This window comes from Marmota monax, unplaced genomic scaffold (genome assembly GCF_021218885.2).
Source record: "Marmota monax isolate L192 unplaced genomic scaffold, Marmota_monax_Labrador192_F-V1.1 WCK01_AAM20220418_F8-fsc00014, whole genome shotgun sequence".
Taxonomy (NCBI): domain Eukaryota; kingdom Metazoa; phylum Chordata; class Mammalia; order Rodentia; family Sciuridae; genus Marmota; species Marmota monax.
The window spans coordinates 5,376,241-5,392,107 of NW_026695222.1; the positions used below are offsets into that span (position 1 = coordinate 5,376,241).

The 15,867-nt window shown below is 37.0% G+C and overlaps 1 protein-coding gene across 3 annotated transcripts in view; it reads right to left on the reverse strand.

The window, feature by feature from the left end:
- The window catches only part of Plcb1 (phospholipase C beta 1), a 722,370-nt gene that overhangs the window by 478,291 nt on the left and 228,212 nt on the right, over positions 1 to 15,867 (reverse strand). For 2 of the 3 annotated variants that reach the window (XM_046433107.2, XM_046433108.2), the window contains exon 3: positions 10,383 to 10,451. The exons of the other annotated variant lie outside the window; for it this stretch is intronic. In XM_046433107.2, the coding sequence (XP_046289063.1) occupies positions 10,383 to 10,451 (69 nt within the window). The remainder of the gene's footprint in view (positions 1 to 10,382; positions 10,452 to 15,867) is intronic. 3 annotated transcript variants of the gene reach the window in all.

Below are 15,867 nucleotides of genomic sequence, written 5' to 3' on the forward strand. Positions count from 1 at the left end.
CCATAGGAACTTAAAATGTAATGGTGTTGAGGGCTTTAATGAAGTAATTAAGGTAAAGGGAGGTAATTAGAGTGGGTCCTAATACAAAATGATTTGTTCTTTATCAGCATAGGAAATTAGGACATAGTTAGATCCAGAGGAAAGACCATGTGAAGATACAGGGAAAGAAGGGTCTCCAATGAAAACAGCCCTGGTGACACCTTGATCTCTTCTTGCTTTCAAAATTGTGACAAAATAACTGTCTTATTTACACCACCCAGTCTGTGGCACTTGTTTTTATGTCAGGCAGAAGAGACTAAGGTAAGTATTATGCACACTTCTTTGTATTAAGTATAGTGGCCAGGTTTTAAAAAGACTAGACTGATTAGTAGTCCTTTCGAGTAGCATATGTTGTAGAAAAATTCTCAGTGTCATTCTGAAAAATAAAAATTCCTATTTTAAAAAAGAGCAACCTTTATTTTAGCTGATATTCTTTTTACTTAGAGTTATTGGTCTCATTGAACACCAGAAACTCAAAGGAACTAACAAAGAAAACATGGTGCCTGCGGAGCACAACAGACACTAGTATGGCAATTTGTAAATCAATGGATGTGTAACTGATGTGAATCTGCAATCTGTGTATGGGGTGAAGGTGGGAGTTCATAACCCACTAGAATCAAAGTGTGGAATATGATATGTCAAGAAATTTGTAATGTTTTGAACAACCCACAATAAAAAATTAAAAAAAAAAAAAAAAAAAAAAAAAAAAAAAAAAAGAAAACATGGTGCCTAAGCCCCACACCACACATTTTAATTTAATTGATCTGGGTGTGGACTGAATATCATGATTTTAACAGCTCCCCCAATGTTTTGCTTATCTCTATATTAGAACCTAAGATTGAAAGCTGTGGCTTAGAGAGAGGGTCACTATATAGAATTTTAAAATTGCTAACAGATATATCCACAAGATGGCGTATTTCTGCACTTGAAAAAAATTGAAATTGAGAGATGTTTCCAAAATGTAACTCTGCACCATTGCTTGTAAAACCAATCAGATTTAGAGGAAAATTACATGAGGTACATGCAATCATAAAATGAATTACAGCATTCTGAAGAGATGTGGGTTTAGTGAACGAATGTTACTAATCTCCTTTTGAACAAGGGGTCCAGTTTGGCCACAATGAAAATGTTCTTAGTAGAACTGAGGTCTTCCTTTATCTCTCTATACCACCATCAAGAACTTTTTGACCTCTTAGGGGCAGGGTACCAAGAATGCTACTTGCAATTATTAAAAAAAACACAGAATCCTGACTCAACCACACACATTTTCAGTTTATTGTATTTTACTGGTGGATATGTGTTATTATACTGAGTGATGTATGCATTGACCAAACGCTTTCATTTAACTGCTGATAAAAGACATACCAATCACTTCTCAAACATAAAAAATAACACCAACATCCCAGAAAAACTATGCCTACCTGAGATTGTTTTGTAAAAGTAAAAAGCTTTTAGTTATTACAAATGATATTCTATACCTTAACAGTAGCTTTGCAATTCTTTTCCTGTTCACTATTGAACTGCCATGAGGGTAAGGGGAAAGGAAAAAATCCAGAAGAGTTTTAAATGCAAATATCTAACCAAGGGAACCATTCCCTAACCACCACGCCCCAGCATCCCGATATTTCTGCTACCAAATCTCTGACTAGTTATATAAAGGTTTTAGTTTCCAAGGAAACCACTGACATCTATGGAATTTAATGAACATAAAAAAAGGAACTATGCCATATAATTTACATCTGAAGATAAATTTGAATAGCTATCAAAATCACCAACACACACAGGGGCACAGAGTTCTGTAAATTTTTTGACCAATTTTTCTCCATTTGGTAAAGACGTAAATAAACACATTTTGTCAGAATGACAAAAAACAAACCAACCAAAGGTGGAGGAAAAAAAAAAAAACCTATTGCAACATGTTAGGCAAATTAAGAAATATTTGGAGTCAAGAATAAGGACCAAAGGTTGATCTCATCAGCGATTAAGTGAAAAAGGAAGAAAGTTTTATTTTGTTGTATAAAGAGTTTTCTTTTTCTTTTCTAATCCTCAAAATAGCTAACTCAAATTTTATGTTTGCGGTTTCATACAATGGTAAACGGTTCAAAGTGAGGGAAATAGATTATAATCAACAAAAGGGGACAATAAATAAAGTACTCATTTCAACTCCAGTCCTCATAGATGATTCATTGAAACCGCTGTTGTATAACATCCAAATAACAGCTCATTATGAGATTTATATGCTGGCATCCAGATTCTATGATGAGCTGTTTGAGTTTCGACAACCCTTAAATAAATGAACTACTCTGAATATTAGCAAGGAATGTTCCTGATATAGGAAAAAAAAATTAAAGCATGTGTGTATATATAGTTTATATTCATATCTGTAAATATATGTACATACAGGGGTGTGTTCAATAAAATAAAAGTGTGAAAACGTGTTAAGTTAAAAAAGAAAAAGGATAGAATGAAATTAATCATTTGACCCAAATTCATCCCAGGACTCCCGTTTTCTCAAAACACATTTCTAGATATGAAGGATATGATCTGTTCTATCTTTTCCCTCCTCACTGGCTGTTCCTTTTTTATACACAGCAAAAGATTTATAATTTTAAGTGTAAAGGTCAGTAGCATTAAGTAAATAATGACCACTGTCACCATCCACATCTAGAATTTTTTCATCTTCTCAAACAGAAACTCTGTACCCATTAAACCATAATCCCCCATCCTCCCCTTCCATGGGCCTGACAACTATAATTTTACTTTCTCTGTGCATTTGACTACTCTAGAAACCTCATGCAAATAAATTTATGGGTCTGGATTATTTTACTTAGTGTAATATTGTCAAGGTTTATTCATGTTGCAACATGTGTTAACATCTTATTCCTTTTTAAGGCTGAATCATATCCCATTTGAAGCATATACTACCTATTGCATATCCATTCATCCATTGATTGACATCAGTATAAAAGTAACCGAGTTTCTACTTTCAGTTCTTTAGGGTATGTACCATTCTCAGTCTCTTGTTAGTTCTGCCTAAATTTCTTGAAGGCTTCATGGTTCAGACTTCAGACTGCATTCTTCTAAACCCACATTCCTTAGGAGATTTCACCCAAATATCAAATTTAAAATACTCAAAGTTATACCTACAGGGCCAACAACTACCCTGTATTTCAGATCTCATTTCTTACTGACATTATCAATTAGAAGTATAACAGGCATCTCAAACCTTACCTATCCAAAACCTGCGTTTTTTTTCAATTCAAGTGTGTTCAGTTCTTCTTCTGTGTTAGGACATGGCAACGCAATTCTCCTAATTTCCCAAGTCAAAACACAAACAGTTATTCTTCAATCCTTTCTTTTTCTTTTACTTCCCATCCAACACACTGACCTGCGTCTCCATCTTCAGCACACATTCAGATTCGGTCTTTTTTTTTTTTTTCACCAGCTCTGTAGATACCATGTTGGTTACAAGTCACCATCCCCACTACCCAGGATGTTTGCAATAGCCAGCTAGTTGGTTTCCCTCGCTTCTTCCTGTGTCCTCTATAGTATGCATTGAACACAGCCACCAGCAATGCTTTTCAGAAGCTCAAACCTTGTTACCCCCTCCTCAGAGCTTTCAGACGCCCCTCAAATCTATCAGAGGAAAACCCCAGTCATCAGCATAGTGCATGAGCCCTGACGCCCCTGATAGCACTGACCTCCTTGCTATTTATTCCTCAAACAAGCTCTGCATGCTCCCACCTCAGGGCCTCTGCTCTTGCTGTGCTCCCTGCCTGGAGTGCTCCTCCTGTGGTCATTAACCTAGTTCTCTCCCTTGCTAAATTCATGTCCCTACTCACATGACTGCATTGTATCAAGATAACTTATTCCTGTGGGACTCATTAAGAGAGAGAGAGAGAGAGAGAGAGAGAGAGAGAGAGAGAGAGAGAGAGAGAAGAAGAAAACTAGCTTCGCCATCATTTCGGGTCTATGGTCTCCTATCCTGCCCTACTTTTCTCAGTAGGTCTCATCTGTTACCTGTTTTCCCCACCCTTGGACCTATTCATATAGGGCTTTAGGCTTCGATGTACATTGCTTTTCACCTCTCCATTCAGTGATGTCAGGTTGGTGACTTGAAATCTACCAAGGTGAAAAACAGTTACCTAGGAAAATTGGCAAACAAATGAGGGTTTTCTTTTCATTTTTGCTTTTTATTTGTAAGGACCAATATACCAGTACCATCATTCCTAAATAGAAAGTCACACAAAGAGCTGCTTTCCCTGTGCCTAGAACAGCGCCTGTCACAAATTGTCTCTCAATGACAATTTGGTCAAACCAGTAAAAAAATGAACTAATCTCTTTTTATATAGGGATTAGGAAAGCAAAGCTGAATCAATTTTTAAAATTTAATTTACTCTAATCTGCCTTTGGGGATTCTGATGATACTATATACCATCTAGAATTTAATTGGGACCTAGATACTTACAAGGAGTCATAATGAAATTAATATTACATATCTGAAATAAACTGCCCTTCACCCACAGAATGAAAAGGTCATCAAATAAGTATGTGAATCTGTGTCCTCAGAATACAAAAAAAAAAAAAAAACCCAAACAAAAAACAGTTTGAAAATAAAGTAAAATGGTAGAAATATTTCTCAAGGTTATTGCTGTATGCACATGTCAGCCGCATACGATTTTCATGCACTAAAGTTGGGGGATCATCCATAACGGTGAGCTTGTTCCCTATGGAGTCTGAAAGCACTTAGAATTGCATTCAAAAAGCTATGTGCAAAGTATGACATGTTTTTCTTCCTTTTTGTGTGCATAGCATCTTACTTTGGTTCGATTGTGACCTGATTTTATTTGCTTTGTTTTTGTTTTTTAGTTCATCTGGTTTGCCATGACCAAGATAAGAAGTTTTAGGTCATTTCAACTTGTTCCACATCACTTTTAGAAGAGGAAGAGTTTTGGCTTGATTCACTTTCTGATTTAAAATTTGGAATCAAAAGGCTAACAGGAATTATACACCGAAAACCAGGCATGCAGCCTGTACTCCCATTTCACAGAGGACAAAATAAAGGACCAGGCAGAAAATACAACTTCTTTGAGCTCATTAATGGCAGAGGTGGTATCTGCACCTACATCTCCATTTTCCTAGTTCATCCACTTTTCAGTACACCTACAGAAAAGTACATCCTAAGAATGCAGAAGATGAAGAAATCATCTCTTTTCATTTGCATCTTTGAAGTCTTTCTCATTTGGCACACAGTAAAACAAATATATATGCTTTGTATTGTAATCCAGAATATGGATTCATGACCATGAGCAAAATTTCAGAAACCCAGTTACTCTTGCACAAGATTCTGTTTTTTTGTTTTTTTTGTTTTTTAATTCTAGTCAGGTCTGCTTCATTTTATGAATGCTACACATGTGCTACTAAATTGATCTGTTGGGTCAAGAACTACTAATAGATGAGAAGGCACAGTGATAAACACTCTTTTAAAAAAGGAAGATCCCTTTGAAATGACAATCTAGGGAGCACAAGTGTATAGCACAGACAAGATGTATCAACCTCAGCACGTTGTCCTTACATGTACTACATAAACCATGGAGAGTTGGAAGAAGACACCAAGAATGAAAATATAAATACATTTTAGATTTCAAAGGATTCAAATTTGTTTTCCTCTGGTTTTTACATTTGAATTTTTTTTTAATCTCCCAATGTCTCTCCCGTGAGAAATTTAAAAGCTAGCAACTTGAACGAAGGCTACATATAGAAAAGCAGATTTGGAATGCTATGCATTGTATCGAGAGTCAACATTTAAATTTATTAACAAGGCAGCGTGTGGAAGCCTTTTCCATTTCCTATAAATGCTATTTCAAATCACAGCAGGCATAGAAAACAGTTCATTTTCAAAGAGATGTTGGATTTTTATGTAATGAGATGCTGTGAAAAACAAAATAATATGAATACATAGATAAATATTTGCAGGGTGCCTGGGTATTTTGATACATGTTCCACAAATGTTTTTTTCCTTCCTTTGTGGTTTGGAAGCTTCTGGAGAAAGTCTTGCACTCAATCTGTCTTCCTGTTACACTGCCTGTTTGTCCTAAGTTTCCAAGATTTGCTCACTCTATATTGATATCTTTACACTTTTAATTTTTCACTGTTCTGCTGCTTTTGTTCCAACTATCTTAATGGTATCTTATTTAGCCGTCCTCCTCCACCATGTCTTCTCTGACAAGGTGTTCTACTGTAATCATTCTGGAAGGCTCTTGGACAGCTAGTCTCTCTTCTAGCCCACACTCCATGGAACTGCTGTCAAGTCAGGAGCTACCAAGGGCGATTTGCAGGGGGCAATCACCAAGGGGTACCAGAGAATGAAAAAGGGGCCTCTTCCAGAACACTGGAAGCCAGACTTTCGAGAAAAAAAAAAGGTGCCTAGTCCCTAGTGACATGAATTGAAGAGCTGAATGAGACTTTCCTGGAACCCACCACTTGCATTGAAATTTGCAACACTTTTCAAATATTTTAAATAAATTATGTTGTTATTTATCCAGTTTGAATTCAAATTGTCAACTTAAAGATTTCTATTCATTTATTCTGCAGTACTGGGGATCAAACCAAAGAGCATTCTCCCTCTAAGTTATAGCCCCAGCCCTTTTATTTTATATTTTATTCTATTTAGGGTCTAAGTTCCCAGGTGGATCTTGAATCTGTGATTCTTCTACCTCAGCCTCCAGGAGTTGAGGGATCAGAGGTTATGCACCACCGTCTGGCTGTCAAGTTAAAGAGTTTTAAACTAATATTCTTATAATCGCCTTTGTCTTGTCTATTAATGGACATAGCCCCTTTCAGCCCCATAATATAAACTTTTCTAACTTGGGTGAATGAAACAAAAATCCACTTACTGCAAATCAAACCTGAAAATTTTAATGATAATAACAAAATAATGATGTGGGGCTGAGAGGGGATAGTTCAGTGGCAGAGCACTTGCTTAGAAAGTATGAGGCCCTGCGCTCCATCCCCAACACAGAAAAAGAAACAAATAAAACAATGACCATATCAACAATAGTTGCTAGTACTGAGTTTTTAGTGAGTGGTTATTAAATACTACCATAATTTAAGTAGGGATGCTCAAATTTTGCTGCAAATTTGTTTTCTAAAACCCTGATATCCATGCCCCATCTGTATCAGTTAGATTAATGTGGTACTTTGGAAGTGGGAAACAGGCAACAGAAGCTTTTAAAGTTTCTCAGGTGATTCCATGAGCAATTAAATTTGAGAACTCCTGTGCGAGAGATTTGTTAATGAATTATTTTTTGTTCCTTACAGCAATCATATAAAGAACTTATTATTATCATCATCATTGGTCCTATGAGGAAGAAGTCTGATGCTCAGCAAAGCCACAAGGGTAATATTCAACAGAACCAGGCTCTGAAAATGTTAGAGTGAGGCTCTTAAACACCAGAAAGGAGGAGGAAAGTAAGAAAGCCATAGGCAGGTATAATGCACAGAGGAAGCACTTCCCCCTCCCCCCTCCCCCCTCAAAGAAAGCATTAACTGAAACACCAAAGCCAGGGTATTCTGGGTGTTAAAAGTCTATCATGGAGAGAAATATTTTAGGATCTAATAATGGTTTATCAGATTATCAGAGCACAGATGCTACTTCTGTTCATTTATCAACATTCAATAGACATTTATCAAACTGCATCCATAAATGAAACACTTAACTAATAAGCTAGCTGTGAACTGCAATAAGAGAGACAGATTCCAGCATGGAACTCTTCATGTGCCAATACAATTGACTTTGACTCCTGATGCCTGAGACAAAGAAGGCTCTGATGTTCTTCAGACAACTGTCTTTAGCCAATGTTGATACTGAAATCTCAAGTTAGGCTAATAAGCTTGCATTAGAAGACCAACTTCAGAGCTTTGTTATTGATACACTGTAGTTGTTGGAACTAACAGGCTTATATAAAAGTTGGCTGACATGTTGTTGGGAGAAGAGGAAAAGTATAGATTCTTTCTATGCTAAAAACTGTGAACAATTTTCAATCATCAACAAAGTATTAATTATGACAAACTCGATAGAATTGAAAGATCAAAGGTATTGAAATTCCCTATTACTAGGAGATGGATGCACATAATGAGCTAGTTTCACACTAAATACTTTTAGAAGCCTTCTGAAGGAAAACAGTTTTGATTTTTCTTTCTACAACTTTCATTTTTCACATTTTAAACTGAGCCACTTTAACCATTTCAGCTCCAAACTTTCATCTCTGCATTTGCTCTAAGGCATTTTTATATCTCTAAAGAGAGACATCACAGGAGTAATTTTTTATTTCCCCCTGCAAATCTGAAGCAATCAGTCATCCTGGATGTTAAAGAAACTAATTTTGACTTTTAAGAGATAAGACAAAAGTTGTAGGAAAATTCTCAAAAAGAAAGTCATCATTTTTTTTTTTCAGGGCTGGGGATTGAATCCAGGACCTTGAACATGTTAGGCTAGGCAAGCATTCTGCCACAGAGCTACATTCCAGTCCTTAAAAAACATTTTTTGTAAGTGCATTATAGTTATACATAATAGTGGGTTTCATTTTGACATATTCATATGCATGGAATATAATTTGCTCTATTTCAGTCCCTTCCTCTTTCCTCTCCTTCCTTCTCCATGTTCTCCTTCATCTACTTTATGGTCTTCCATATATATCTATCTGTGTGTATACACACACACACACAGATGTGTATATATATATATATATATATATATATATATATTCATAAATATATGAATATATATATATTCATATATTTATATGTATACACACACATATATACACATATACACACATATATACATATATACACACATATAAAAAAGAATTTGCTATGATCTATACACACACACACACACACACACACGGCATAATTTGGTCAATTTCATTCCACAATCCCTCCCTTTTCAGGTCATTCTTCTCTCCCTCTAAATCTCTGTCCTCGGCTTCACTGATCTCCCTAATATTTTCATGTGATTCTCTCCACATTTTTTCCCCTTATTTCACTCTAGCTTCCACATATGACAGAAAACATTCGACGCTTGATTTTCTGAGGCTTGCTTATTTCACTTAGTGACAGGATCAGAAAGTGTTTAAGTTGCCCATGCTGACCTTGAACTTGCAATCCTCCAATAGCTGGAATTAAAGGTCTGCACCGCCACAACCATATGGAAATCTCTAGCTTTATATCAAATAGACAGAGAAGCTCTGGGCTCCTAAATGGAAACTGTACTTCTATTTTTGCTAATACTCTTTCTGCTAAAAATGAAGTATTCAAAAGCACTGTTTTAAATATGATAAAGAATAGTTTTTGACTTTGATGGTGAGTCAACACATCCTGCTACTATTCCTTACCAAATAATCTAAGTTTAAAAAAAAAAACATATTTTCTTCATCCAACAGTTTAAAATAATCTTCCAAATATAAATGAACTGAAAACACTTCCTTGATTATTTCTCAGCAAGTTTTTCATGCCAAAACAAATGTCATCCCACACAACTGATCCCAAAGTATGCTGGTCTTCTCCAGTAACATTTTCAGAATTAAGAATTTACATCTTTTGGGTCTCATGGGTGGAATTATTTTAATTGTAGAATGTTCTAGTTATGTAGAATTTCCATTCATCACATCTAAATGTTATAAGTTTCAAGGATATTTTTAAAAATTATTTCAGGCACACATTAACCACTTAGAATTAACCAGTACAGGTTAAGTATCCATTGTCTGAAATGATTGGGAAACACAGGGTTTCAGATTTTTTTTTCAGATTTTTGAATATTTGCATATACATAATAAGGACCCTTGAGGATGAGACCCAAATTTAAACACAAAATTCATCTATGTTTCAAATACAGCTTACACACAACCTGAAAGTAATTTTATACAATATTTTTAGTGCACCCAAATTTTGACTGTGATCCGTTATCACATGAGGTCAGGTGTGGAATTTTCTACTTATGGCATGGACTGCATTGGTGCTCCAGAGATTGCAGATTTTCATATTTAGATTTATTATTCCAATTTCAGATTTTCTGATTACGAATGCTTAACCTGTAACTTTGGCATTGTTATATTTTTTCCTCAAACAAAAATAAAGTCCAGGGCTTGAAGCAAGCCCCAAGGTTGCACTGCCCATATGTTCATTCATATTTTAATGAAAGTGGAAGTGTTTAGGGCACACTGGCTGTTGTGTCTTGCAATAGCTACAACAAAGAAACTTTTAATTGGGTAAATTAATTGATATCATGACACAGATAAATAAGGCCGCAGCTGGTACATGAACAATGCTCCACTTCCTACCTTGGGAGCTTTGGCATGCTTCCCACACCTGGCATCCTTGACAAGGCTGAGATCTAACAGCTCCGTCTCCTGGAAGGCAAAAATGTGAAATTGTTAAGCAACCACACAGATATTTTTTCTTTGTTTTATGTCACTGACATCCCTTTAAAAAAATAATATTGTCTTGAGACTTGCCTGAACATTTCTCTGCAGTTAGGCTATTTTCCCCTCTTTTATCACTTCTCAGCTGAAATAGGATGGAAACAAAAAGATGGCTAACTGCTAACTGTTCAGTTTAACATATATTGTAACACATCTGGAAAGCATAAAGTGCATGGTTTGAGTCCCCAATTTATCCTCCAAGCCATTCCTAAATCATGAGGAGTCAGTCCTTTTTGTTCCACTGTTGAAAACAATCCTGGGAGTCACAGAATACAGGCAAAGACACAAGGAAATGTCAGCAGGGATGGAGGATTAGGGAGGAGGATGGAAGCTCACAGGTATTACTACTAGCTCATCCAGCCAAGGTAAAGATATGGATCTGCCTCCTGCAACCCCAGCATTTTGTACATAAACCTCATGACCCTATATTTTTCTTTTGTGCATTTTCCATTATTAAACATCTCCAATATGGAAGTTACTCTCAGCATAAGATACATAAGATGTGATTGCTTCCCTGGATCACCATCAAGTAGGGAGGTAAATAAATGTAGATGAGTAAGACAAGAGAGGGTGCTTTAAAGTCAAATTCCGTTAACTGCTGTGGGAGGTCAACAGAGAAAAAAGAGTCTGCCCCCTAGAGGCTGGAAGAAAACTCCATGGAGGGGTCATTAAGCTTGGAGAAGAGAAGTGGGGAGGCAGAGAGCTCATCCCAGGTGCAGGGTTCACAATAACCCAAACAAGAATGGACTAGAGGCTTGGGCTGAATCTTGAGATGCTCATGGTCTTCAGACACTTGTAGAACATTGAAGGGAAAGGGAGTAGAGAGAAGAAGATCAAGAGGCACACAGGAGTAAAGAAGAACAACACCCCAGACACAGTGGCGGTGTGGGAGGGGATTCACATGGGGGTCATTCAGTATTCCATTTGGGTGGAGTGTTGAACATGCGAAGAGAAGTCATGCAGATGATGTCAGGGGGTGGGAAACCCTGAAAGTTCAGCTAAGGACACTGATCCATGAGGTTTGTGACACACATGTCATAAAGTTATACAATGGACTCTGCCACTCACCAGACAGGACCGGGGTGCCATGAATAGACTTGTCTTAAAGAGATTCCAGATGTCCAACCTATGTCATATTTCAGTGGCTAACTGACGGTCCCTCAGGACAGGAATGTCTGACTTCTCCTAGACTGCAAGAAGATCCCCAAGTGCCTGCCCACTGTGTTCCCAGGCAGCTTTTTCAAATAGCTACCACCAATTCCAAAACAAGTCTGGTGAAAATGGTCTGATAATTTTCCTAAGGCTGCAATGAAATCGGGGTCAAATCACAGGTAGAGTCCCTACCCTGAAATGCCAACCCACACAGCAAGTCTAACAGAACATTTCTGAGGAATAAAGGAAGCTGTAAAACATTGGGTCTCTTCTCGTGCTCACCCCGATTTTGAAAGGCTTCTTTTCCCCATTTTAGAGGATTCCATAGCCCATTTCACACTGTGTATGGCCCTGTGGAAGCCCTTCCAAGCCCTGTGGTATGATAGGTGGAAACCAGGTAAGAATCTTGCAGGATAGATCTAAAGTGCTACTGTTTTCTCCAAGGCCATTTCATCCACTATATTGAAGGGACCTGATCAGTGTTAGATAACAACAGTATCAACCTGGAATTCCATGCTTCCCCTAGGCAAATGCATTATAAAGCTCTTTATGGAGACAGGATGGGAAAATCAGCCTTGAGGAAGTTGAGCATCTGGCTCAAGTTTCTTCATCTCCACAGCAACGACAACCAATCCATATGCTGGAAGAGGGGAAACAGAAAAGGAACCGACCTGATTCAGTTTAATCTAAAAGGTGGAACTGAGTGGAAATCTAGGAGACAAGATGAAGATACATAATATGAAGAGAGATGAGAAAGGCAATATGGTGTAGAATGGAACAGAAGTCCAGAGAGGAATGAAAAACAGTGATGGGATTTCTATCTTCCTCACTGGGACTTGCAATTTTGGACAAAATGATAGTGCATTTTGGAAACGTTGGTCTAAGATGTTTATCTAAGTGCAAATGGCAGTCTTTAAGTCACTCAAGCATTATGAATTACGTGTCAACAATGTGTCAGGCTACAGTACTAAGGATTAAGTGACAAAATGCAAAGATAAAATCTTTGAAAATGCATAGAAATAGGCTATAGAAAGCTATGGCATCCTTTCAGCCAATCCACAGGATAAGATCCTTCAGGAGTTTGTCAGTCTTATAAATTTGCATGGGGGAGAGGGTGACAGGTGTTTTCAGAAAGAATAAAAGGTAGGTGCAAATGCACAGAGCAAGGAGCTATGTACAGAAAACCCCGGCCCACTTGGGATGTACACTAGGGATCACCTTCAGATTTAGTGGACCTAATGTGACTGTCCTGCTTATCATAAAGCAATGGTATTTATGTTTGGTTCTATTCAAGGAAGTTCCTCCCAGCTGAACAGACTACAGACTGAAGTGTTACTTGTTTGATAATATACACAAAGCCCAAATTGAGTTCACAAAGAACCTACATCGTAGCAAGCAGCATTAGATAGACTTTTATATTACCGATAATGAACACTGTTTTCTACTTTCAGCTCCAAGGAAGCATTCCATTCCCAAGCCACCAAGGGTAGTTAATGCCATCTACCCTAGGGATTCATTCTGACACCAGAGGACTAAGAAATTTCTCTCACCCGTGTGTGTAAAATTGCATGTACTGGAAAACCACTGCAGGGCATCATCGATGTGGGTAATGTGGCATGGGAAAGACCCAGGTGGAAAAACTCTTCATGGACTCATTCGGTGAGAAAGTGATCATTAAAATAGTATCTCTTCCTTCTATTAACATGCAACAGCCACCCCTCTGAGGCTTAACTACATCTTTTTCTCTCCTCCCCTAAGAGGAAAATGAAGAACTCAATGCACAGGACCACAACAATGTTATTTGTGTCACTGAAACTTTTTCTAGGTTAATTTTCTTTCCTTAATAGTTTTAACTACCCACTTTCATTATTATAAAATGGTGAAATGGTCCCTTTCTTAGTTCATTTAAGAGTTACTGTTTTCTAGCTTTGCAAAATTCACTACTACTTTGCTCCTTTCTTTTTTAATTGATTTTTTAAAAATAAATGACAGCAGAATGCATTACAATTCTTGTTACACATATAGAGCACAATTTTTCATATCTCTGATTGTATATAAAGTATGTTCACACCAATTCGTGTCTTTGAACATGTACTTTGGATAACGATGTCCATCACATTCCACCATCCTTGTTAACCCCCTGCCCCCTCCCTTCCCCTCCCAACCCTATTTTGCTCCTTTCTTAAGAGCGGGGGATCACCTGATACACAAACAGGAAACATAAGCATAAGTAAGGGCCCTGAAATTAATTGTCATGTCTTCAGCCAACCATTTTCTCATGCCGAGCATCAATTGTATAATCAACTAAATGAGGATGATAACACCTTCCAAAGTAGTGGCTCTTAAAACTTAGTCTTCTGGAAGGTTGCTATAACATAGATTAGCTGGATACCTCTCATCAGAGTTTTGGTTCAGTAAGTGTGCAGCAGACTTGAGAATCTCTGTCTCTAATAAACTTCCAGTAATGCTGATGCTGTTTGTCCAAGGACCACACTTTGAGAAGTACTGATAGATACACACACATAGGCTGTTGCTATAAGGCTTTTAGGTTAACATGATTGATAACACTATACAGTATTTATACATTACGTGAAGAATCTGTAACTGTCATTTCTTTCTACATGGAACTGTCAAAAATATTACATCTATTGCATGTAAAAGTGTGCCTGATCTTGAACAATCTAGGCCTGGATTTAACTGAAGAAAAATGCCATCAACTTCTATTTAAAAATTTTTCTTTGTATTAAATTTTATTCTCTACAAGTCTTTAAGTGTTAAGAAATTCAAGCAATCATTGAAATTGTTTTATGTTGGCAGGAACTACTACTTATCGTTTGTACTATTATTCATAACATTAAAAATGTCTTTAAAAAGTTGAAGGAGAAAATTGGTTTTCTTTAACCTCTAAGCCCATCCAACAGCCAAAAAGGGATCTGAGTACACAGTCATGTGACTTGCTTGGAGGAGTAAAGGAAAAATGCAGTAACAGACCCCTTTATTTCAGGCTCACAATGACACCTGCGAAAATTGGGAATCATACTTCCAGGATCCCTAATGCATGTACTGGACTATTGTGCTTTCTCCCTTTGTAAGAATGGATAAAAGTAAATTAACAGTGATCAAAGGTTTTTGAGGATTGTGTGTTATTTTTAAATTTTGAATGAATGATGAGAAAACTGATTCTTGCAAGCTAAGGGAAAACTGAATGGTCTCTGATGTTTACCATTCAGCAGAAAAATTTCAATCCATCAGCCTCAAACTTACTGTGAGGTAGATGAGCCATGAAATCCACTGCAAAATCAGGAAATAATACAATTTAAAACTCAACTCTTTCCAGAATACAAATTTCTGTGCATTGTTACCAAATTCCATTAGTCACCCAATATAATAACGTGCTTCAAGTTCACATAATATATAATCACAGCAGCAATTACAGTCATGAGCTTTTCACACAGAAGATATTAATGGTTGGGTGTGTGTGGTGTGGTGTGTGTGATTATGTATACCTCTACATGTGGTGTATTCATTAAGTTGTTCAACCTCGATTTACCACAAGTGGAATACATTGATATATTTTTGACTGCCAAATATCCGTACAAAGCACAAGTTAAAAACCCTATTTTAGAGCCCTTTAATGAAGGGGTTTTAATTTTAAAAGAAGCAGATGGACTTAAACTAAATGCTTTGTTCCTTTATTCTGTTTTTGAGGAGGTACAAAATCTAAGCAGTATAGCTCTTAAAAAAAAAAAAAAATCTCTGCCTTGTCTTCTACCTGGTCTCCTGTTTCCTTTGTTCCCTATGCATGTTTTTTTTTTTTTTGTCTTTTATCCACAACCTATGATGAAGTCTTAGCATAAGTAACACCAATGGAAATGAGATGCACCAGTCATCAATACAACAGAGCAGAGAACAAAAAAAAGGTGACACATCTGGATCTCTTTTATTTAAACACGCTTAAGTTAATATAATGCAAATTTCTTAAAGCTAGGAGGCAGAAAAATCTAAGTTCTTGCTTGGCATTATCACTTGTCATCAATGCAATATTAAGCAAATTACTGCAGATGTTTGTGTTCGCCTGGTATCCTTATCTGTCAAACACAGATGCAGATGCCAGCAACATCTTCCTTATTGAGCTGCTGCTTAATCAACTGAGATATTAAACTAAGATCTCCATTCAGCACGCAGGGAACAA